Below are 26,082 nucleotides of genomic sequence, written 5' to 3' on the forward strand. Positions count from 1 at the left end.
ATGCTTTAACCACTTGAGGACCGCGGTGTTAAACCCCCCAGTGACCAGGCCATTTTTGACTAAATAGGCCACTGCAGCTTTAAGACCTTGCTGCAGGGCCATACAACACAGCACACAAGTGATCCCCCCCTCCCCCCTTTCTTCCCACCAACAGAGCTCTCTGTTGGCTCGGGGGCCCTGCATGTGCAGTAGCCGCCGGCGACTGGCCAGAATTTGCTGGGGTCACTGCTATTTGTTTACTGAGAGTTCTAAAACCAGTAGAAAAGATATGTGGTGTCCCTGAATGCTCTGGAAAGAGGGGAGAAAGCCTCATAATAAACAGCCTAGGCAAAAGCTCAGTTGGAGGGTGTTGATGATTGACAGTAATAAACAATAAACATTTGTTGACAGTCCGTGCATTAGTGCAGATGTGGAGTGCAATGATGCCTCCTGCTTTGTGCATTTAATTAGTCATGCAGCAAGGTAGGAGTTTAATCTGTACCGCTGCCCTTGCAAAGAAGCACAGTTTGGGCTTATTTTCCGTCTGGGGAATTTTTAGCTGGCTGCACACAAAAATGGAAAGGTTGCTTTTAACACTGTTTTTTTATTATTTAATTCAAAACTTTACCACCATTGATTTTTGCAGATTTTAAAGAGACACTGAAGCAATAAAAAAATTATGATATACCGGTAATTAATTGTATGTGTAGTACGGATAATTACTAGAACATTAGTAGCAAAGAAAATATTCTCATATTTTTATTTTCAGTTTTTTTTTATGGCATTGCATCATTCTCTAATATTTGCACTACTGCACTACTACACTACTCAGCATTCTAAATGAATTTACAGAGCAGCCCAGTGAACTATTGAACTGTCCTCTGCAGAGAAATAAAAAATACAATGACTGACAACTGAAATAACAAGCTTCAGAAGACAGAGCTCTCTGCATGGAGCTCAATGGGTCTTTTGCATAGATAACAACTGGAGTTTCTTAACTCTTCCTGTACTGGAAACAATATTAGGCTGGCGTCTCTGCTCCTAAAGGTGGCCATACACTGGTCGATTTGCCATCAGATTCGAACACCAGATAGATCCCTCTCTGATCGAAACTGACCAGAGAGGGATCGTATGGCCACCTTACTGCAAACAGATTGTGAATCGATTTCAGCCTGAAACCGATCACAATCTGTGGAGCTGCCGCCCCAACTTCCCTGCATACATTACCTGTTCCGGCTGGCGCGAGTCCCCTGGTCCCCGCTGTGTTCTTTTCCGCTCCGGGCTCCAGACCGTTCCTGCAGCTACTGAACTTCCTGTCCAGGGGAAGTTTAAACAGTAGAGGGCGCTCTACTGTTTACACTTCCTCCCGGGACAGGAAGTTCTGTGTAGCAGCAGCCGGTCCAGAACCCAGCGCGGAGAAGAAGCAGCGGTGACAGAGGGGGACTCGCGCCGGCCGGAACATGTAATGTATACCCGCTGTATTGCGTTGGTCGTCGGGCATTCGGACACCGCTATCGACGCACTCCCGACCCGCCGGCGATCGAGAGAGAAAACTTCCGCACGGACGGATCGACGGGAACGATCGATTTCGGACAGAAATCAATCATTCTGTTGACGGTGTGCGCGGCGATTTCACAGCCGATTCGATCACTGTGATCGAATCGGCCGTATATCGGCGGGAAAATCGTTAGGTGTATGGGCCCCTTAATGTTTTATTTCTTAGCTGAACTAGACATACAAATCATTATATCATACATTTTTCTCCGCTTCAGTGTCTCTTTAAGTGGCTTTGTGCCAATGAAACAAGCATCCGTTGATTTTTACAGCCTTTACCCAGAACCGGAATAGGAATTTTCAGTTCAAGGACTTGACATATGCGGGATTGCTGACCCTCACACAATCCAGGCAAACCCTGTAAGTCCTTCCTGCAGATACTGAAGATAAGTGGACCTGAGAGGTGCTACTTACTCTTCCGATTCCCCGATTCTCAGGAAGTCCAGCTGCTCCACCAGGGCTCCGGATATTAAGGTCTGTAAGGCAAGAGAGAGAGACAGACAGTAATCCCGCTGACTCGGGGATGAGATGAGGAACCAGCTGACTGTTTAAATAACAAGTGTCTTCAGTGATCCCTGCAGAGATCTGGGGCACTACAGAGCTCTGTTAAATTGGATCCTGATCAGTTAGCGGAACTAACAGCCTCACATGCAGGAGAGGAGGAGGAGCTGATGACCTGTAAGAATAGGACCCGCTATACCTACAGCTTCCTGTCCTTCATACCATAAAACAAACATCTTTTCCAGGATTGTCAGCCATAAAATCAAATTCCATTTACCCACTGCTCTGTGTTTATTAGGTAGTCTGAATCCTGACCCTGCATTGCAAGCATTCCGATATAACCATAAATGGTTCTGCTGTAATTAATCTAATCTTTTCTGGTAAATTGTCAGGGAGAGGGAAGCTTGTTAGTTCCCTTCCCACATTTCTGTTCCTCACTGATTGGCTGAGGGCAGTGCACTGTGACAGGAGGCTGAGAAAGGGAAATAGACCTGACCTCTCTGCAGAAGCTGCTGAAATATGATCTATACTGTGCTCACGTATCTTTACAAAGCAAGCTAGATATGGCAGTGCAGTTCCCTACAGAGCTCAGTGGGAAGGAGCACTTTCAATGTATACACTATTTCAAGCAAGAGAAAAAAAAAGTAAGGGAGGAAATAACATCAGGATTGGCTTGTCAGAAGCAATAAAGATGGAAATGCCTGGAACTGTTTTCTCTTTATTTACTATATAAAATTCACTGAAATCCAAACAGCACAATATATCTGTTATGGAAGTAAAAGAAGTATTTATCTACTTTTACATGTGTTTTTTTCCTGGGATAGTGTGGCTGTTCCTGCTGCTTTAACAAGCTGTATGGAGGCCTGCAGACTACACAGATGTTGAAAACACAATGTGGGCTGCTAATGAAGACCATTAATTTACCAGAGACAAGTAGGAGGCCAGGAACCATCACATTTCTTTCACTGCAGTACTCTGGCGGCAGGCAGAGCGATGACAGAACAGAGACAGACCATAGCAGAGGATGCCCGATGCCAGGATCTCCATCCTGCTCATTACATACCTGCTCAAGGCCAGTGTGATCATCATTCTGGTTTGCAAGCAAATGTCAAGCAGTGCATTTGTTTGTTCCAGTTCCAAGCTGCCTACAATTTGCATACAACTCAGACTTGATAGCCCCTTACGACTATCTCTACTATAAAGGTGGCCACACACGTCAATTTTCTAGTCTTATTTTGGCCAGATAAATCTTCTTAATGGAATAATCAGAAAAATTGGATCCTTATACCATACAATCGATTTTGTTAAAAAAAATATCAATCACAAAAAATTGAAAATCAATAGTTTTTTTTTCTTGCTTAAATTTTTTTTTTCTTATACTGTATTTATAGATTGTTTTCATCAAGAAAACTGGAAAATGGATTTGATTGTATTGTATATGGCCACTTTACGAATCAGCGAAATTGATCCAGAGTGTGCGGGACGTGCAGAGGGGGGCAACTCATTTGAAGGAACTCCAAGCACCTCTCATGGGTATGCCTTTAAGACAGATGACTTCCAACAAAGTTGTGCTATGACCCCTCTGGAGGAGCCTCTTGCAATGGCCATGTGTGTCACTTCCTCTTCCTGCTTCATTCAGTGATGCACTTCTTTAACAGAGAAGACAGGGGTGACCCGGAAGTTATAACATAGCCATGATGGTAGCCGCGATTTTTAAATTGAAATCAAACGAAAACTATTTGGTTTAGAACGGCGATTCTACTGAGCCCCTCGCTAACCCACTGCATGCAAGCCTGAGCCCCTCGCTAACCCACCGCACATAAGCCTGAGCCCCTCGCTAACCCACCGCACATAAGCCTGAGACACTCGCTAGCCCACTGCACATAAGCCTGAGACCCTCGCTAACCAACTGCACATAAGCCTGAGACCCTCGCTAACCCACCGCACATAAGCCTGAGACCCTCGCTAACCCACTGCACGCAAGCCTGAGCCCCTCGCTAACCCACCGCACATAAGCCTGAGCCCCTCGCTAACCCACTGCACGCAAGCCTGAGCCCCTCGCTAACCCACTGCACGCAAGCCTGAGCCCCTCGCTAACCCACCGCACGTAAGCCTGAGCCCCTTGCTAACCCACCGCACGCAAGCCTGAGCCCCTCGCTAACCCACCGCATGCAAGCCTGAGCCCCTCGCTATCCCACTGCACGCAAGCCTGAGCCCCTCGCTAACCCACTGCACGCAAGCCTGAGCCCCTCGCTATCCCACTGCATGCAAGCCTGAGTCCCTCGCTAACCCACCGCATGCAAGCCTGAGCCCCTCGATAACTCACTTCACGCAAGCCTGAGCCCCTCGATAACTCACTGCACGCAAGCCTGAGCCCCTCGCTAACCCACTGCACGCAAGCCTGAGCTGCTCGCTAACCCACTGCATGCAAGCCTGAGTCCCTCGCTAACCCACGCAAGCCTGAGTCCCTCGCTAACCCACCGCATGCAAGCCTGAGCCCCTCGCTAACCCACCGCATGCAAGCCTGAGCCCCTCGCTAACCCACTGCACGCAAGCCTGAGCCCCTTGATAACCCACCGCATGCAAGCCTGAGCCCCTTGCTAACCCACTGCATGCAAGCCTGAGCCCCTCGCTAACCCACTGCAAGCAAGCCTGAGTCCCTCACTAACCCACTGCACGCAAGCCTGAGCCCCTTAATAACCCACAGCATGCAAGCCTGAGTCTCTCGCTATCCCACTGCATGCAAGCCTGAGCCCCTCGCTAACCCACTGCATGCAAACCTGAGCCCCTCGCTAACCCACCGCATGCAAGCCTGAGCCCCTCGCTAACCCACTGCATGCAAGCCTGAGCCCCTCGCTAACCCACTGCATGCAAGCCTGAGCTCCTTACTAACCCACAGCATGCAAGCCTGAGTCCCTCGCTATCCAACTGCACGCAAGCCTGAGCCCCTCGCTAACCCACCGCATGCAAGCCTGAGCCCCTCGCTAACCCACCGCATGCAAGCCTGAGCCCCTCGCTAACCCACCGCATGCAAGCCTGAGCCCTTCACTTACCCACTGCACGCAAGCCTGAGCCCCTCGATAGCCCACTGCATGCAAACCTGAGCCCCTCGCTAACCCACCGCATGCAAGCCTGAGCCCTTGCTAACCCACTGCATGCAAGCCTGAGCCCCTCGCTATCCCACCGCACATAAGCCTGAGCCCCTCGCTAACCCACCACATGCAAGCCTGAGCCCCTCGCTAATCCACCGCACGCAAGCCTGAGCCCCTCGCTAACCCACCGCACGCAAGCCTGAGCCCCTCGCTAACCCACCACACGCAAGCCTGAGCCCCTCGCTATCCCACTGCACGCAAGCCTGAGCCCCTCGCTAACCCACCGCACGCAAGCCGGAGCCCCTCGCTAACCCACCGCACGCAAGCCTGAGCCCCTCGCTATGCCACTGCACGCAAGCCTGAGCCCCTCGCTAACCCACCGCATGCAAGCCTGAGACCCTCGCTAACCCACCGCACGCAAGCCTGAGCCCCTCGCTAACCCACAGCATGCAAGCCTGAGCCCCTCGCTAACCCACTGCATGCAAGCCTGAGCCCCTCGCTAACCCACCGCATACAAGCCTGAGCCCCTCGCTAACCCACCGCATACAAGCCAGAGCCCCTCGCTAACCCGCCGCATGCAAGCCTGAGTCCCTCGCTAACCCACCACATGCAAGACTGAGCCCCTCGCTAACCCACCGCATGCAAGCCAGAGCCCCTCGCTAACCCACCGCATGCAAGCCAGAGCCCCTCGCTAACCCACTGCATGTAAGCCAGAGCCCCTCGCTAGCCCACTGCACGCAAGCCTGAGCCCTTCACTAACCCACCACATGCAAGCCTGAGCCCCTCGCTAACCCACCGCATGCAAGCCTGAGCCCTTCACTAACCCACTGCACGCAAGCCTAAGCCCCTCGCTAACCCACCGCATGCAAGCCTGAGCCCCTCGCTAACCCATCGCATGCAAGCCTGAGCCCCTCGCTAACCCACTGCATGCAAGCCTGGGCCCCTAGCTAACCCACCGCATGCAAGCCTGAGCCCCTCGCTAACCCACTGCATGCAAGCCTGAGCCCCTCGCTAACCCACTGCATACAAGCCAGAGCCCCTCGCTAACCCGCCGCATGCAAGCCTGAGCCCCTCGCTAACCCATCGCATGCAAGCCTGAGTCCCTCGCTAACCCACTGCATGCAAGCCTGAGCCCCTCGCTAACCCACTGCATACAAGCCAGAGCCCCTCGCTAACCCGCCGCATGCAAGCCTGAGTCCCTCGCTAACCCACCACATGCAAGCCTGAGTCCCTCGCTAACCCACCGCACGCAAGCCTGAGCCCCTCGCTAACCCACTGCATGCAAGCCTGAGCCCCTCGATAACCCACCGCATGCAAGCCTGAGCCCCTCGCTAACCCACCGCATGCAAGCCTGAGACCCTCACTAACCCACTGCATGCAAGCTTGAGCCCCTCGCTAACCCACTGCATGCAAGCTTGATGTAGAAAGACATAAAAAAAAAAATGTAATCCATTTTGCAATCTGTCTTCTAAAATCCAAAACCACATTCGCTGGCACCACTTCAGGCCTCGTGGAGGTAAATCACAAAATTGGAAGCCTCTAAAGTGAATTTTAAAAGCATTCAATTATTTTAATGGCACCATCTACTTTCTTTAAGCGCCATAATTAATGTAAGTGGGCTTGGTAGGCGGAGGCAGCGCCGGGCACAGAATCCCGCAGTAAAGCGGCGGCAAGAAGCAATACCGGCTTTTCTCGGCTCGCATTTTGCACCTTTTGGGAAATAGAGCTTCTTCCATTTACATGAGAAATCTATTACAATGGAAGGAATAGAGACAAAGGTTTAATCATTTATATCGTGCACCAGCCCCGGCCCGCAGTCGTAATGCCCCAGGCAGCGCTGTAGGTGCGGAGATTCTGGAATCCGGGGCACACAAAGGCTTTTCCTGTAAAATAGGCACCTTCCAGTTGAAAAACCTCCTTGACGTATCGCTAATTAGCTTTATGGTTACTCTGGACTGCAGAATGTTTCGATGTGTTTCAGAGTTCACAAGCGGTGAATTTATGCTGAACCCACATATAGGAAACTGAGTAAATAATCTTTCTAAAGCCCAGTACTGCTTTCGTAAAACAGAAGGTAACTGAAGGACATCGCTTCTGTAGCAAGCGACCAAAAAGCAAAACCTGATAGTCTGTCACTTCACAGACCGGCCAAGTGTCACGTTTTTGCCGTGGCACTAACGATTTGCAGCCTCTATCACGGCATCTCGGGGCACAGGTCAAATGTCCCGATCTCTTCACAGAGCAGGAGAGTTTGCAGTTAACAGTTTAACAGCCCAGAGCCTTTTCAGAGAACACTAAAATACATGCATCACATCACACTCTGCAGCTTTGCCTCACGCTGAACTTCATCAGCAGCACAACAACATAAAACTCCAGGCTCAGCAAGGAATGTCTCTGAAGTTGAGAGAGAGTGAGACAGGGATCTCTACCCTGGCTATCTGGTGACAGAGCATCTGAATAGTGAGGGGGATCTCTGCCCTGGCTATCTGGTTACAGAGCATCTGAATAGTGAGGGGGATCTCTGCCCTGGCTATCTGGTTACACAGCATCTGAATAGTGAGGTGGATCTCTGCCCTGGCTAACTGGTTACAGAGCATCTGAATAGTGAGGTGGATCTCTACCCTGACTATCTGGTTACAGAGCATCTGAATAGTGAGGTGGATCTCTACCCTGGCTATCTGGTTACAGAGCATCTGAATAGTGAGGAGGATCTCTACCCTGGGTAACTGGTTACAGAGCATCTGAATAGTGAGGTGGATCTCTACCCTGGCTATCTGGTTACAGAGCATCTGAATAGTGAGGAGGATCTCTACCCTGGCTATCTGGTTACAGAGCATCTGAATAGTGAGGTGGATCTCTACCCTGGCTATCTGGTTACAGAGCATCTGAATAGTGAGGGGGATCTCTGCCCTGGCTATCTGGTTACAGAGCATCTGAATAGTGAGGAGGATCTCTGCCCTGGCTAACTGGTTACAGAGCATCTGAATAGTGAGGGGGATCTCTGCCCTGGCTATCTGGTTACAGAGCATCTGAATAGTGAGGTGGATCTCTACCCTGGCTATCTGGTTACAGAGCATCTGAATAGTGAGGTGGATCTCTACCCTGGCTAACTGGTTAAAGAGCATCTGAATAGTGAGGTGGATCTCTACCCTGGCTATCTGGTTACAGAGCATCTGAATAGTGAGGAGGATCTCTACCCTGGCTATCTGGTTACAGAGCATCTGAATAGTGAGGTGGATCTCTACCCTGGCTATCTGGTTACAGAGCATCTGAATAGTGAGGAGGATCTCTACCCTGGCTATCTGGTTACAGAGCACCTGAATAGTGAGGGGGATCTCTGCCCTGGCTATCTGGTTACAGAGCATCTGAATAGTGAGGAGGATCTCTACCCTGGCTATCTGGTCACAGAGCATCTGAATAGTGAGGGGGTTCTCTGCCCTGGCTATCTGGTTACAGAGCATCTGAATAGTGAGGTGGATCTCTACCCTGGCTATCTGGTCACAGAGCATCTGAATAGTGAGGGGGATCTCTGCCCTGGCTATCTGGTTACAGAGCATCTGAATAGTGAGGAGGATCTCTACCCTGGCCATCTGGTCACAGAGCATCTGAATAGTGAGGGGGATCTCTGCCCTGGCTATCTGGTTACAGAGCATCTGAATAGTGAGGAGGATCTCTACCCTGGCTATCTGGTCACAGAGCATCTGAATAGTGAGGGGGATCTCTGCCCTGGCTATCTGGTTACAGAGCATCTGAATAGTGAGGAGGATCTCTGCCCTGGCTAACTGGTTACAGAGCATCTGAATAGTGAGGGGGATCTCTGCCCTGGCTATCTGGTTACAGAGCATCTGAATAGTGAGGTGGATCTCTACCCTGGCTATCTGGTTACAGAGCATCTGAATAGTGAGGTGGATCTCTACCCTGGCTAACTGGTTACAGAGCATCTGAATAGTGAGGTGGATCTCTACCCTGGCTATCTGGTTACAGAGCATCTGAATAGTGAGGAGGATCTCTACCCTGGCTATCTGGTTACAGAGCATCTGAATAGTGAGGTGGATCTCTACCCTGGCTATCTGGTTACAGAGCATCTGAATAGTGAGGAGGATCTCTACCCTGGCTATCTGGTTACAGAGCATCTGAATAGTGAGGGGGATCTCTGCCCTGGCTATCTGGTTACAGAGCATCTGAATAGTGAGGAGGATCTCTACCCTGGCTATCTGGTCACAGAGCATCTGAATAGTGAGGGGGATCTCTGCCCTGGCTATCTGGTTACAGAGCATCTGAATAGTGAGGTGGATATCTTATCTTTTTATATGCTTGTGAAGTGCTAGAAATCCTGTATGTACCAATCATATTGGTTGCATTCCTCTGTGCTATTACGCTTATTAATAACCCATATTGTGGCCAGGGGAGGACTGGGACCTTTTGGCCTGGGGGGGAAACACAACCTAGAGGCCCTTTCACGGTAGTCCCAGCCCCAATCCATATCTTTCTCGAGCCCAAATGTATATAGTGCACTGCTCATACACTAATTGATTTTCCACAGCAGATTCGATCACTGTGATCAAATCTGCTGGAAACTGATACTCCATCATTGCTGCTCAATCATATTTTAAATCAATTTTCCAGTGAAATCAAATTTTTTGCTTGAAAAGTGGTGGTGGCCTTACGTCCCCCATTGAACTGAGCGACAGCCAGAGTGCCCAGGTTCATTGCTGGGGCGTTGCTAGGATCCTGAAAGATCCGGGGCACTCCTGGGCACCAAGGGAGAGTAAGCGTGGTTATGCAGCAAGAAAATGGGAGTGGTCGTGGGTGGGGTCAAATGTACATGAACCTAGAACCTAGCAATGGTGTAACTTAAATATGATAAATACGCAGTGTTTAATATAGGTAGACTTTTCTCACCTGGCTTCTGTCTTATCCTGAGCTGGCCTGGGCGCTGTGCTCGGCTGGCAGTTATGCTGTGCTGGGTTTGCGGTGATGCTGTACTTGCTGGGCTACCTGGCCTGGCTGTGATGCTGTGCTGGCCTGGCTGGCAGTTATGCTGCGGCCTGGCTGGTGGTTATGCTGCAATGATGCAGGCCAAGCTGGCAGTGATGCTGGGCTCAGGGCTGGCTTGCTGTGAAGGATCCCTGTGTGCCCACCGGCAGTAGGGCCAAATTTGTACCACTATCACCAGCCACCCCATGACAACAGCAGGGTTAGGATAGAGTCATCAGAAGGAGGGGAGGGGGGGGGGGGGAGGTTAGGGAAACTGATAGATCAGGGTTAGGCATTTACAAAAAAAGGGAGTTAAAGTTAGGTAAAAGTAACATAAAGGCGATTAGAAAAGATTAAAGGCTAGGCTTTTGGGCAACTTAGGGTGATACTAGGAATTTGAGAGCAGAATTCTAGAAAAGTGGATGAACTTAAGTATCAGGTTATGGTTACTGATTATAAGATTATAAAGATTAAATTGACTAAAGTCAGACAGTGAAATGACTATGTACTCTGTAAAGTCTGCAGAAGGTGTCAGTGCTATATAAATACATCGTAAGAATATGGTAGGACATTAGGCTATGACTGTGGTAGGATTAGAGTGTGCGTCAGTGACATGACGTAGTGTGCGTCAGTGACATGACTATGTCCTCTGTAATGTGCTGCAGAAGATGTCAGTGCTCTATAAATACATAATAATAATATGGTAGGACATTAGACTATGACTATGGTAGGATTACAGTGTGAGCACTTCTGTGGACAGTCAGTGACATGACTATGTACTCTGTAATGTGCTGCAGAAGAGGTCACTCCTATATAAATACATAATAATAATATGGAAGGACATTAGGCTATGACTATGCTAGGATTATGGCCCATACTCAAGGGCTACAATTGTCGCTGCAACATGCGGCGCGCGCGTGTTGCGGCGACAGGTCGCCCGTGAGTATGCGGCGTTGCCCGGGCGTGCACCCCGAACCGTCGCCCGTCGCTGATGTCGCCAGGCGATTGGCGCGGTCAATCGCCTGGCGACAGTCGCCACTGCAACTTCGCCGCAACTGTCGCTAGTCCGCGTGAGTACGCGGACTAGCGACAGCAACATAATTGTAAATAGACGGCGCTTCCGGCGGGGGGAGGGACAACAGCGACAGCTTCCGCCGCATCAGTTGCCAGGTCCCTCCACCGTGTGTATGCGGAGGGACCTGGCGACGAGCTTTCGCCGGCATGTCGCGCACACGCGCCCGTGTGCTAGCGACATGCCAAAAAGTTGCCCGTGAGTATGGGCCATTAGAGTGTGAGCTCCTCTGAAGACAAGGAGTCACATGACTATGTATAGGATAAGAGGGGGAGGGAGAGTGTGCTGTAGAGATGTAAAGGGGGGATATGAAAACACAGGGGGGAGGGAAAGAGAAGATGGAAAGGGGGGGGGGGGTATGAAAATAGAGGGGGGTGGAGAGACAGAGCAGGAGATGAAAGGGGGAGAAAAAAAGCAGAAGAATGACAACTTTACCACCAGCCTTCACTGCACATCCTTGCAGCTATAGCGAACTCCTGCACACAGGATTCAGAAGTGCTGTGTATTCACAGCAGTCTGCCTGTGCAATCCAGCCTGACTCCAGCAACACAAGCTGCACTCTGTCGTCTGTGCTGCTAGGAATTCTCTGCGAGGTTGCTGCAGCTGCTCTTCACATTCTCTCCCTGTCAGGCCACAGTGTTAAATATTGCGCCAGGGAGAGAGAGAGCAGGACAGCACACAAGCCAATACTCCAGCTCTTACAGAGCCTTCCGATCACGTGGTATGAGAGGCTCTGCTTCCTCATTGGCTGCCCGGCCCCATGTAATCCCGGCCGACTGGAAGCATCCGCCCCCTACACTTCTCTGCAGCCATCGCAACAGCAGGGACGGTGCAGATCCGCTGGTATTGTAAATACCGGCCCTCCATGTGTGAGCAGGCGGCGGCCCGGGGGGCAAATGCCCCCCATCCCCCCAGGCCAGTCCGCGCCTGATTGTGGCACAAAATCCTTAATTAGGGATAGTTGTGTGATTTTATGCATTTACAGTCCTAGGACTAGAGTTATGCACTTCTAGGCACTGTGTTAACATTTCTGATATGTGAAGGTTTTTTTTGCCAGAAATAAAGAATTTAATATTTTGCACATTTCAGTCTTTGTTTTATTATTTAATATATTCATAACTCTTCATGTAGAGCTGTTTACTCTAATTTATATCCTGTATCACATATGTGTGCTGTCATTATCCTTTAAATAGCTTGCCTACCATCGCTCCATGCGCCAAACTCTGCATAGGATGGAGGGGGAAACTGTATGGGGGAGGGGCGTAGTTTTGAGAAAGCGGGGCATGTTTAAAGGTGTGGCAGGGGCGTGTCTTAGTCTCCCTTTTTCCAGGCTCCAAAAGTTGGGAGGTATGACTTCATGGGAGTGGGAGGGAGCCTGAAAATCATTCTTCTCTCTTCCTGTAGGCCACACCAGCACCAACACGGCACTGTAGTCCCAGCCCCACCAGGCTTTGCTGTCTAAGGCCTTGTTCACATCTAAAATTGAAATCGCAAGCGTTCTGGTGCATTTTTTTTTAAGCACCTTCTGGCGCTCCACTGCAGGCTGCATTCTTGTAAAAAGCGTTTTTCTAAGTGCTTTTTCAGAGAGACTTTGTAATTCACTCCCTGACGCAAGACAGGAAGTGAACTATTTGACTCAGAAAATAATAAATACTATGTATTTATTCTTAAAAACGCGAACGCAATCAGTGCACAAAGCGATTTTGTGAGCGTTTTGCATTTTTCCTATACCTGCCATTGAGGCAAAATCGCCTCAAAAATGGTGCAGGCAGCACTTTGCTGAGCGGATCGGAAACAAAGCGCTCAGATGTGAACTCTCTCATAGGGAGTCATCGCACAAGCGTTTTTATGGCGATTTTGAAAATCACCTGCGCTTGAAAAAAGGGCAAAAACCTCCTTAGTATGATTGAGCTCTAAGTCCTACCATCTCCTCTTACAAAGCTTTACCACCACCCACTAGGCTCTGCTGTCCTAGACCATCACTTCCTACGAGACTCTGCAGACCAAGCCCTTCCTCGCAGAAAACACTGCAGTTCCAGCTCCACCAACTCACACAAAGCTCTGCAGCTCCTGCCCAAAACTACCTCCCACGAGGCTCTGCAGTTCCCGTCCCACTACCTCCCACGAGGCTCTGCAGTTACCGCCCAAAACTACCTCCCACCAGGCTCTGCAGTTCCCGCCCAAAACTACCTCCCACCAGGCTCTGCAGTTCCCGCCCAAAACTACCTCCCACCAGGCTCTGCAGTTCCCGCCCAAAACTACCTCCCACCAGGCTCTGCAGTTCCCGCCCAAAACTACCTCCCACCAGGCTTCTGCAGTTCCCGCCCAAAACTACCTCCCACCAGGCTCTGCAGTTCCCGCCCAAAACTACCTCCCACCAGGCTCTGCAGTTCCCGCCCAAAACTACCTCCCACCAGGCTCTGCAGTTCCCGCCCACTACCTCCCATGAGGCTCTGCAGTTCCCGCCCACTACCTCCCACGAGGCTCTGCAGTTCCCGCTCACTACCTCCCACGAGGCTCTGCAGTTCCTGCCCCACTACCTCCCACGAGGCTCTGCAGTTCCCGCCCACTACCTCCCACGAGGCTCTGCAGTTCCTGCCCCACTACCTCCCACGAGGCTCTGCAGGATCTGCTGACCCAGCTCCACCACTTCCCACTAGGATCTGCTGCCCCAGCCTCACTACCTCCCACTAGTTACTGCCCATCCCATCATGTCCCACAATGCACTGCAGTCCTGGTCACACCACCTTTCTACAAGGCACCACAAAGATTTCATGGTCACCATGTTATTTATCAGAGACACTTCTAGTGCAAGTCAGGGGAAGGGAAAGACCTGTACGATTCTGCGTATGCGTTCGTAAATTTCAGGTCAAACTAAAGACATTTACAGGCAGCTTTATTTTTATCTACTGACCCCGGGATGTTCAGAAATTTAAGGGACATAAATAAATGAGGACTTCAGCTTTAAGGTGCAAAAGGAATACTCTCCAGACACTAGTTAGTAATTCAGGCAGTTAATGGAAAACACTCAGTTTAGAGAGGAAGTCCCAGTACAATGTACAGAACCAGCTCTATGGTGCTAAGTAACCAGAAAATGGATTTATGTCATCCGTATATAATAGCTGTGAGCTTAGCACACACAGCCAGATACATCCTCGTCTGTTTACCCGTGTAAGAGGCATAATTCTGGGCAGAGGGAGATGAGGAGAGGCCAGGGCTATACTTGGCAGTTCAGGAGACTCGCGTTTCCCAGCTCAGCCTATTAACTGATGTACAAGCCAGGCATGCTACGCAACAAAGGAGAGCGGATTACCGCTCAACAATCGCCAACAGTGGATGTAACTTTACTTTGTTAGCCTTTTGAATGTTTCTTTTCAATTAAAATTATTCTGAAGCTGGACTAAAATTCATCAGATCCCTGATAGAATAAAGGTTAAAGAGGAACTCCAGTGAAAATAATGTAATAAAAAAGTGCTTCATTTTTACAATAATTCCTGATTTACATTCTGACATTTATTACATGATGACATTTTTACTGTTGGCAGGTGATGTAGCTGCTGCATGCTTTTTTAGCAATTGGAAACAGCTGTAAACAGCTATTTCCCACAATGCAGCAAGGTTCACAGACAGGAAACTGCCATGAGTACATACTCAGAGTTTCTTGTGGGAGGGGTTTCACCACAATATCAGTCATACAGCGCTCCCTTATGTTCTGTTTGTGAAAAGGAAAGGATTTCTCATGTAAAAGGGGGTATCAGCTACTGATTGGGATAAAGTTAAATTCTCGGTCGGAGTTTCTCTTTAATAACACCCCTATAACTTCAGTTCCCAAAGCATGGTGCTTAGGTGTAATATTTCACTCCTCTCTCTTTTATTCCTCACATTCACTCCCTAACCAGCTCCTGTCATCTCCAACTCAAAAACATATCTCACATCCGATCTTTACTTACTCAGAACACAGCTAAGATGTTAATACATGCTCTTATAATATTAAATTAACTGCCTTGCTTTTGGTGTATATGCAGAGCTTCAGTTTGGATTCAAGGTGCGTTTGCAGTTTCTGGGTGGGGGCTCAGCGCACCTCTGATTGGAGGCCATTTGGAGGCGGCCTGGTGATGCACTGATCCACCTTTTGCGCAATTTTCAATTTTACTTGGTGGTGCAACCAGGCTATGCATATGCATAGGTTAGGATTTAGCTAGTGTTAGGCCCCTCCCATAGGGGGATAACTTCTCCGCAGTGGGAGGGACGAGTACTTAATAGGTTGCATGCAAGCTGTTACAGGAAACCAACATCCTCCAGTGGTAGACAGGTAATGTGTATGCTCGGTGTGTATTATATCCCACAAGTGGGGCTTGCACTCTCTTACAGGTAGGCACTTATCTGTTTTTAAGTAGCGCTGCTCATTTCCTTGCCATCTTAAAATATTTAGTCTGGGCTATTGTAACATACTGCTTTGTGGACTACCTTCTAACAGACTGACACCCCTCTAATCTGTACTGAACTCAGCTGCTCCTCTCATTCATCTTCTCGCTCTTCCTCTGCTGCTCCTCTCTGTCAAGCTCTTCATTAGCTGTCTATTAACCAGATGATCCAGTTCAAACTCTTACCCCTAACCTACAAAGCTCTCCACAATTTCTCTCCCCTGTATAGCTACTCACTATTTTCCAGCTACCAACCCAAGCGCAATCTCAGATCTGCACATAACCTTCTTTTGTCCTCCTCTAGAATTATTCACTTCGCATTCAAGTATACAAGATTTCGCACATGCTTCACCCCTCCTCTGAATGCCCTTCCACAGCACATCAGTCACTCTCCAAACTTTGATATCCTTAAACGCTCCCTCAAAACTCACTTTTTCTGGCAAGCATATGCTCTGCCTTAGCCCATTCCCCCATTGGCCAAGTTGTACCCCTACTAGATAACCCCAAAACACACGGCCTCTAGGTATGATTATTATACACTTCCCTACCTCCTGTCGCCCCTATTTCTTTAGATTGTAAGCTCACAGGGGCAGGGCTCTCTTACCCTTTTGTGTCTTGAAATTTGTAACATGTTTTATTCATGTTAGTATTTGTCACTGTAATTACCAATTCTGTATTTTGTCAATTAGTGTATACCATTGTCTATATTATTATGTACCCCAAGTTTGTTTCTTACTTTGTACAGCGTCACGGAATATGTTAGCGCCTTATAAATCAATAATATAAATTTAAACGGAAAATGATATTTCCTACACTGCATTAGAACAGGCACCTGGGTGACAAAAAAAGAAGTGGCGTCACAGCAGCTCACACTCCTGTTCTCATACTGATTATTTTTCATCAACTTCTGCCAGAAATGAGAAAAAGGGATAAGAGGCAAACAGGATACATAGATCTCTTCATTTTACTTCACATATCAGGTCACAAGTCTTTTTTTCTACTTTTTGTCTGTTTCCCTTAACCTCCTTAGCGGTATGGACGAGCCCAGCTCGTCCATTACCGCCGGAGGGTGCCGCTCGATTTTGATGAAATAAAAAGGAGCACACGCAGCTGGCACTTTGCCAGCCGCGTGTGCTACCTGATCGCCGCCGCAGCGCGGCGATCCGCCGCGTGTAGCGACAAAGGAGGGTCCCCCCAGCCACCCGAGCCCAGCGCAGCCGGAACAAACAGTTCCGGCCAGCGCTAAGGGCTGGATCGGAGGTGGCTGACGTTAGGACGTCGGCTGACGTCACTCCACTCGTCGCTATGGCGAAGAGGAAAGCGAAACAAGGAGGGCCGCTCATTGCGGCCTTCCTTGTTACTTCTGATCGCCGGAGGCGATCAGAAGTACGCTTAGGGAGCGCCCTCTAGTGGGCTTTCATGCAGCCAACTTTCAGTTGGCTGCATGTAATAGTTTTTTTTTAATTAAAAAAAAACCCTCCCGCAGCTGCCCTGGCGATCTTAATAGACCGCCAGGGAGGTTAAAGAGAATCTGTATTGTTAAAATCACACAAAAGTAAACATACCAGTGCGTTAGGGGACATCTCCTATTCCCCTCTGTCACAATTTCGCCGCTCCCCGCTGCATTAAAAGTAGTCAAAAACCGTTTAAAAAAAAGTTTGTTTATAAACAAACAAAATGGCCACCAAAACCGGAAGTAGGTTGATGTACAGTATGTCCACACATAGAAAACACATCCATACACAAGAAGGCTGTATACAGCCTTCCTTTTGAATCTCATGAGATCATTTGTGCGTTTACCTTCTTCCCCCTGCAGCTCTCATCCACTGAAGAGTGACAGGCTGATCGTTTCTTCCTGCAGACAGCTCTGCGGTGTCTGTAATTCCTCAGTATGCGACAGCCCAGCTCCTTTCACAGCCTAACAGAGGACAATTTATCCAGCTTGTAAAGCTCTCTTCTCTCACTGAGAGAGCAGAGAGGCTGCCTAATCTAAATAACACACACAGGAGTGTGCATAGAGGGGGCCTGGAGGGGGGCGTGCATAACAGATCAACAACACTGAAGAGTTGGCAGCCTTCCAGACACAGGGCAACAAATCCGACAGGAGAGAGATACGTTGATTTATTACAGAGACGGTGAAAGTAGAAAGTGCTGCAGTAAGCCAGAGCACATTAGAATAGCTTTAGGAACTTGTAGAATAGAAAAAAAAAAGGATGACATTTTTGTTAGTCTCTTTAAATTAGTAGGGAGAGCCATACAATCCCAGGAAAAAAAAACACATATATAAGTAAATACTTGTTATACTTACATAACATATGTATTTTACTGTGTACGTTTTGATTTCAGGGAATTTTATATAGGTAATAAAGGAGAAGTACAAGGCATTTTCCATCTTTACTGCCTCTGACAGAAGCCAATCCTGTTGTCATTTTCTCCCTTACTCTTTTTTTTCCTCCTAGAAACTGCACTGTTATATCTAGATTTCTTTGTAAACACATGTGAGCACAGCATAGATCATATTTCAGCTGCTTCTGCAGAGGGGTGAGCAGTATTTCCCTTCTCATCCTGTCAAGCTGAACTGCCCTCAGCCAATAACTGAGGAGCAGGAGTGTGGGAGGCAATGTACCAGAATAGAGCCAGGCTGACTGAAATTCATTACAGCAGAACCATTTATGATCATATTAGAATGATTGCAGGGTCAGGTTGTAGACTACATAATAAACACAGAGCAGGGGGTAAATGGAGTTTGATTTTGTGGCTGACAATTCTGCCTTAAGAAGTTGCCACGCCACCCATCAGCAACTTAGGCAGGGGACACAGCTGTTAGATTTGTGCATGTTTTTGGGACAAAACAATCACCACCGCGATTGTCACTGACGTCAATGGTCTGCATGGGAATAGGAAACTGTTTGAGTTTGCTGCTTTCCATTTTCTGTATTTTTCCCCCCGCAAGACTTTCACAGTACCAATTACAATGTATTTCGACTGAATATGGAAAATTACAAACGCAGACAGAAAACAGTGCATGGAAAATGAGATTGTAACGTGCAGGAAACGCTGAAATTGAATAAGAAAACGTGGAAGCAAGTGTGACCTCTGCCTGAAAGAGTTTGCTAATTTGGTGGGGTATGCAGATAAATGTAAAAACCCCCTTGGCGGTCTGATCCCTTCTGGATTTTAGGATCTAAAAGCGGTGCAATTTTTTTTAGCATGCTTATAGACCCCAAAACCTGGAAAAAATTACACCACAAAGAGATCTGTAGCAGCTCCAGCACTCACTCACCTCCCTGGGATCCAGCGCTGCAGTTTTCCCTCCATCCCCCAGGTGGCGCTGTAACCCTATAGTGGGATTGCTGGCTGTCGTCATGACTACAGACAGCGATCTCACCAGGGGGAAACAGAGCCTCGGAGAAGAGGAAGAAGAATCGCGGCCGCCGTCTGGATCGCGTGGGAGGTGAGTAAAAAAGCCCGCAGCGCGCATTGCTCTGCATAGACCTCCTGGCGGCTACCACGAGTCCAGCTCGGGGATACCACTCCTAGCTTGTTTTTTTCACCCCGAGCTGGACTCATGATAACCGCTAAGGCGGTTAAACTCACCTGCAGTCTGTCCACATGGACTTTGACTCCTGCCACATTCCCATTCTTAAAAGAGGCCAACATATCCAGGATGGGATTGAAGCGGCTCCCCCTGTTGAAAAGAAAGAAGAAAGCAGAAGGCATTCGTGCACCCTTGCTCCAGACTCACTACTATGATACAGCTGCTGGAACTGGCGGCCATACCTGATGTTGTCTTCTCGGATGAGCACCAGGAACAGAGGACGTCCCTTCATCTTCCAATACTGCCGGATAAACTGCAGGGCGTTCTGTCGGAAGAGACCGGTCATCAGCAAAAGGGTCTCGAGAACTACAAGTCCCAGCATGCCGGTGGACTGCCACAGGTACGGGTCTACGCCAGGAAGCACCGGCACTGAAGGGGTTGGCCTACCAGCATCTCGTCTGCACTTTCTCTCATCTCACATAATTAAATATGTTTTAATAGCAGAGCCATTTACAATATTAAAGTCTAATTGCAATTGTTGCCTGCTAAACTCTTGCAAGTTCAACAGTGTGCGTTAAGGGCGGAATGGAAGCAATAAGATAATATGGGGGAAGTAAAACACAGCGGCTAATGAGTTCTTATTAACATCTCTCTGGCTTACAAAGGAACTGAAGTCGGGAGGAAAAAAAATCCCTCCCGGCACGCGACAAGGTCACCGCGATAAATGTGTAAAGCAAGGAGTCCAGGCGAGTAAGGAAAAACCGCTTCATCTGCAGTGCCAAGTCCCAAACCTGCTGCAACTAAATTACAGTTGTAGAAAAACAGCCATATAACTACCGTATGCTGACCAACTAATCTGGTCACATGATCAAAGCTCTCCTGCTCATAATTCAGATAAACAATGGGCAGGACCTGCATCTGCTTTAGGCTGGTAATGGGGCGGGGTTTTCAGGCTGCTGCATGCTGTCAGTCACAATAACAATATTTGGGTGGAGCTGCTGAGCTCTAGCTCATAAAGGGGACCATACACTGGTCAATTTCAGCCATCGATCGGCAGCTGATTAGACAGTTCTGATCGAATTGGCTAGAAATCGATGCAGCAGAAAACATGATCGATCGGCCGATCGATTGATTTATGTCCGATTTCGATCTATTTGCTTGATCAGTACAGACGGAAGATCTGGGTTGATTGGCAATCGATGGCCCTTGGCTTGCATTGGGTCAAAAGGTACAACACTGCATTTCAATTGATTTTCAATACATTTAATTCTGAAATCTATTGGAAATCTGTTCCTAGTGTGGCATATATCAGATCAATTCCTGTCAGATTCGACCTGACAGGCATCTGACAGGAATCTATCTGGTGGTCAAATCTGCTGCAAATCTATAAGTGTATGACCACCTTGAGGAACTACTCATGTTTCTCCAGTAATACAAGCACATGACGTAACAGCTTCCAGTGAGTTGGGTAAAGGCAGCCATACACTGGTCGATTGCCACCAGATCGACCAACAGATAGGCTGCCCATTACTGCACACAGATTTTGAATCTATTTCAGCATGAAACGGATTCACAATCTGTGGAACTGCCGCCTGCCTCTCTGCTCCTGCCTCCCCCGGCCAGCTGCAATACATTACCTGTTCCGCCGGCTGTATTTCGACTGGAAATCGTTGTAGTGTATGGGTACCTTTACAACGATTTCCTGTTGAAATACAGCAGATTCGATCATTGTGATTGAATCTGCTGTGAAATCGTTAATGCAAATGTTAACCGATCGATTTCCACCTGAAACTGATCGATTTAGTTGATCACTCCAGGCGGAAAACTTAACTTGATCGCCGGCGGGTTGGGAGCGCGTTGTTAGCGCCGTTTGATACCGACCGATGCAGCAATACATCACCTTTCGTCATCTTCTCTTCACTTCCTGTCCTGTGAGAAAGCAAAGGTCAAACAGTAGAGGGCGCTCTACTGTTTGAACTTTCTGCTTGTCACAGGACAGTACAGAACAGGAAGTGAAGGGAGGGGACAATGGAGTACACTGGAAGAAATGAGACTGCGGAGACCCGGGGAATCGTGCCAGCAGACAGGTAATGTATTGCGGCTGGCCGGGGAAGCAGGGGCGTGAGTCAGGCAGCAGTTCCACAGGTTGTGAATCGATTTCATGCTGAAAGATTCAAAATCTGTGTGCAGTGTATGGGCAGACATTCGATCAGAGAGGGATCTATCTGTTGGTCGATGTGGTGGCAATCGACGAGTATATGGCTGCCGTAAGAAGTGGAATAGTCACTGTCACTGGATTTTTTAACGACATTTCAGGGCAGCTGTAGACATGTTAGATTAACAGCTGAGAAGTTCCCAACAGACTGTCTCTGCTGAGTTTAGTCAGAAAAGGGTAAAAGACTTTACAGAGTCCGGTGAGTAATTCCCGCCCGCCGCATATCTGGAGGGGGAAGGAACCCAGGTGAGGGGGGGGAGGGGTGTCTGGCCCCCCTCTCACCGCTGTCCCCGCTACCTCTCCTTCTTGCGCTGCTTGCCCCTCCTGCTCATGCCCTCTGTGGAAGACCTTTTTTACACCCCGTCAGTCACCCGGTGCGCCACGCCTCCTGCCGCCCAATGGACGGAACGCCCCAGTAATAGGTGCCTGAATTGGGCACTGATGTGATGGGCAGCTTCATTGGTGGACTTACCTGAATGTCATCAATAAGCAACATGACGTCCTGAGACATGTAGAAATCACTCAGATCGAACACGATGGGGTAACAGACCACAGTCTTCCCAAGAATACGATAAATCTGAGGGAGGAAAACCAACAGCTTCGTCATAGGTCCTCAGGACATGGTGCACACACCACAGGGGGCACCTCAACATGTCATCGCCTGTCCATTACAATGAGTTTTGGAATAAAAAAAAGCAGCTCCCCATATTTACAGTGAACCCCCCAACACGTACCACTACCGGCCTCTTCCATGTGATGTAGGCCTTATTTTAAGTGCAACTACCCCCAGCCATTCCATGTGAGCCCACCCATGTGCTGTAGTACCCTGTTCTTCCTGCAGGACCCCATATTCTGAGTGCAGCCTTCGGCCACATGCGACACCCCCCCCCCCCCCCCATGCACAGTACTCCCCTCTTCCATGTAAGGCCCCCCATATTCTGTGTGCAGTTTCTCCACTTCATATCCAGCAGCTCCTCTGACCCATTACATATGAACCCCCATATGGCCCCTCTTTCTTGTGCGTGATGCACCCCACCCTACACCACAGGCTGTGCAACCTTTGCAGAAATCCAGCCTGATATAAAGACAGAGACAGACACATTCACTCTATTAAAGCGGTATAAAAGCCTGACATGATGTTCAATAAAAACATGTTTTCCTACTTATTTACACTTATATGCCATATGGTTAGCATATTTGCTTTTGTACATAAGTATTATTATTCATTTAGAAATTATACGTTTCTAAAGTACACTTATTTTACTCTGAGAGCTGACTTTGCATTTTATTCATAACTGCTTTATTCATCCTCTAACTTAATCAGAAAGCAGCAGAAAGCATTTATGCTTGTCTGACTTTGTTCAGGGGACCCGGCAGTGTGAGAGAAGGCTTTGTTTACATTTCTCACTTTATACAATTAAACACAAGATAATATTATGTAAAGTTCGAAAGCGGCCAGCTCTGCAGGCAGGGAAGCTTCTAAAGCCTGTGTTAACCCTTTGAATGCAGTTCTAGTAAAAAAAAAATGCTGGTTGTATGTAATATGCTGTAAATAATCTATTAGAGCAAAGTAGAAATGCTGGGTTTCATTCCGCTTTCACATATGCATTTAATCATCCTTCATGGAAGTCATAACTGCATCATAAGGTGATATTTCCTGCAGTCCAGCCTCAGTCCTGGATAACATGCAGAGGACATGGAGAGCGATCACTAGAGGAAGACGCGGGCATCCTGCTGGGAGTGATCTGGGGTAACACACAGGACCGTGCTATAGCTGCATGAATGACTGACACGACAGAAGACCATAAAACAAGCCATGCACATGTTACATGCCGCGCTACAATCTCACCTTGGAGGTTCCCAGGCAGCCGATTGGCCGGTCAGGTCTTCCCGAAAGTCCCAGCTCGTCATTCACGCCCAAATGGAGGTACGCCTGAAAAAAAGACAATGCGAGGACACGTCACTAACATGTGAAAACTTTCCTGGGTGGCGTACTGAAGGCACCCCTAAGGGTTGCAGCTTTCAAGCGCTTTAAAGGAACACGATCAAAGCAAGTGTTCTAAAATGACAACGCACAAATAATGTCTAAGCAGCTGTGTAAATATTTTCCTACTTTTCATGTTAAATATCAGAGGCAAAAGCTTTAGTTCATGGTGTGTAGATTTTAGCTACATTTGGAATGTCTCATTTGCAAAGGTATGAATCTGTAAGAATCTCGGCAATCTGGCATGCTAAGAACAGTGTAATATTGAAGCTGATTACCTGACAGGCTTTTGTTTTCCTATATCAGGTTTCACACACACAATTACAGATGTTTATGTTGCACATACAGTACATTTCCTCTGCTCTCTGTGAGAGAAAGCTCTGCCTGTCTCTGACTGAGCTCTCTGCACACAGAGTTAATGATGCACTGTGAAGGGAATCCCCCCTTCCCCTCATGGCTGAGTCTGCCCTCAGAATTTCATCAGACTGCCATCAGAAAAGTGTGAAAGGGATTAGATAACAGTAAACAGAGAGATAAGGATTCAGATGTATACACCAACACTTAGCAGCACTTCCCAAACATATCCTATCTCAATTGAAAAAACCATGTCAATCGATAATGTCCCTTTAAGTCCGACAGAAGAAAAGTGTTATACAAAAAAGCATATTCAAGATGAGAAAAATGCTAACTACTTTTTACCACTAGGACCACTATCAGAATAAAATACCGTATTTTTCGAGATACAAGACGCCGGTGCTACCATAGAGGCAAAGGGGACAATTGTCTCGGGGTTCCAGAGCCTGTAGGGGTCCCCAAGGTCTCCCTCTCCCCACAAAGTACCGTATTTTTCGGACTATAAGATGCTCCTGACCATAAGATGCACCCAGGTTTAGAGGACAAAAATCAGGGGAAAAAATATATACTAAACCTGGTGCATCCATGGTGAAGGGGCATCTTGTGGATTATGTCCCCTTTTTATCTCATGCCCCCTTGTACCTGCCTCTGCCCCCCTTGTGTCCTCTATGCCCCTTTGTATCCTCCTCTGCATGGGCACAGTACAGGGAGTTGCTGACATGACGGCGGTTTGGAGGTTCGTGTTGACAAGTTTTTACAAGTCAGGAATTCCCTGCATTTGGACTATAAGACACAGTGACTTTTTTCCCCAGTTTTGCGGAAGAAAAAGTGAGTCTTCTAGTAAAAAAAAATACAGTGCAAACATATATAATGTACATTTCTCCCAGAGTAAAATGTACTATATATTACTTTCTCCTAAAAAGCTGACAGATCTGACATATTTTGGACTAGTCCATTTCCTCAGTGAAGGGGCTTGGGAATATTGACAGTAATACCAGTAAAATGCTTTTCAAAAGCACTCCCTGGGGAAGGATCTATACAAAGATGCTGGCCATCCTCCCAAATCGTATGTACACCATTTTGCACTGAGCAACCATTCAGTTAATGCTTTGGTAAATAAAGAAATACTGTATCTGAGAAACACCCCCCTCCCCATAAGGAAATGGACTGATCCAAAACCTGTAAGATTATCCCTGACTACTGTAAGTGATATTAACATAGGAGAAAAGTTATTTTTAGTGCATTTTACTCTGGGAGAAATGTACATTTTTTATGTATGCATTTTAAATGTTACAATTTTTCGTGACAGCTGTCCTTTAAGCATTACAATATGTCTACACAGCCAAACTGAACGCGTTCTCTCAACAAATGTTTTTTTAAATGAAACAAAATAAGATGTTGACATTTAGAGAGCCCTCCTCCAGCATATATTCTGGATAGAAACCACAGTTCTGCACTGACACACGATGATGGTTGCCGTGTAAACCATTGCTGCTGGCGAGAGCTACAGTAAGCAGAAATGGACAGGCACTTTGCTGCAGGCCACAGAATTCACATATAAAACATGACAGCTTCTTGCCTTAGGAAATGAATTAATATCCAACCACTTTTCATGTTTAGAGGATTACAAGATACAGAGCAGAATGTGATACACGAGAGCTGTACTGCAGGTCATGGGTCCAACCTCCTCTCTCAAACAACTTTATAAACATCTGTCCCATATGGAATATATCACTTGCTGTCTATTCACTCCCTTAAAGGGTAACTGCACTTCATTAAAACCGTGTAAAGCATACACTCAACGAGCATTTTACACTGTGCTATTGCCTGGTAAGAATTTATCTTCAACAGGAACACTATACTCATAAGCCTTATTCACTGACTAGTCAATATTGACTCTCTTACCAACAACTCATATTGAGCTGCTTACTTTAAAGGATACCCGAGGTGACGTGACATGATGACATTTCTCTGCCTGAAAGAGTTAATCATCAGGTATGGAAGGGGCAGTTCCTGTCTGAGTCAGACTACAGTTTGACCCTCAATGATAATAAATTCCAACTATAAAACACTTTCCAAGTAGAAAATGGCTTCTGAGAGCAGGAAAGAGATAAAAAGGGTCAACAGTTCATAGATTTTAGCTCTGGCATATTTCAATGAATGTGTCATTGAGCAAAAACAATAAAACTGTAAAAAATTAAAGAGAATCTGTACTCTAAAATTCTTACAATAAAAAGCATACCATTCTATTCATTATGTTCTCCTGGGCCCCTCTGTGCTGTTTCTGCCTCTCCCTGCTGCAATCCTGGCTTGTAATTGCCAGTTTTACCCAGTGTTTACAAACAAAAGAGATAGCAAGTGATAGGCTGAGAGGAGCTCAGTGTGTGACTCA

The 26,082-nt window shown here is 47.6% G+C and overlaps 1 protein-coding gene across 3 annotated transcripts in view; it reads right to left on the minus strand.

Annotated features, from left to right (window-relative positions):
- The window catches only part of PHKB (phosphorylase kinase regulatory subunit beta), a 421,697-nt gene that overhangs the window by 59,202 nt on the left and 336,413 nt on the right, over positions 1 to 26,082 (minus strand). For all 3 annotated transcript variants that reach the window (XM_068260886.1, XM_068260887.1, XM_068260888.1), the window contains 5 exons: positions 23,202 to 23,285; positions 21,825 to 21,929; positions 19,380 to 19,462; positions 19,197 to 19,287; positions 1,948 to 2,009 (listed from right to left, as the gene is read on the minus strand). In XM_068260886.1, the coding sequence (XP_068116987.1) occupies positions 1,948 to 2,009; positions 19,197 to 19,287; positions 19,380 to 19,462; positions 21,825 to 21,929; positions 23,202 to 23,285 (425 nt within the window). The remainder of the gene's footprint in view (positions 1 to 1,947; positions 2,010 to 19,196; positions 19,288 to 19,379; positions 19,463 to 21,824; positions 21,930 to 23,201; positions 23,286 to 26,082) is intronic.

This window comes from Hyperolius riggenbachi, chromosome 11 (assembly GCF_040937935.1).
Source record: "Hyperolius riggenbachi isolate aHypRig1 chromosome 11, aHypRig1.pri, whole genome shotgun sequence".
In the NCBI taxonomy this organism is placed as follows: Eukaryota; Metazoa; Chordata; class Amphibia; order Anura; family Hyperoliidae; genus Hyperolius; species Hyperolius riggenbachi.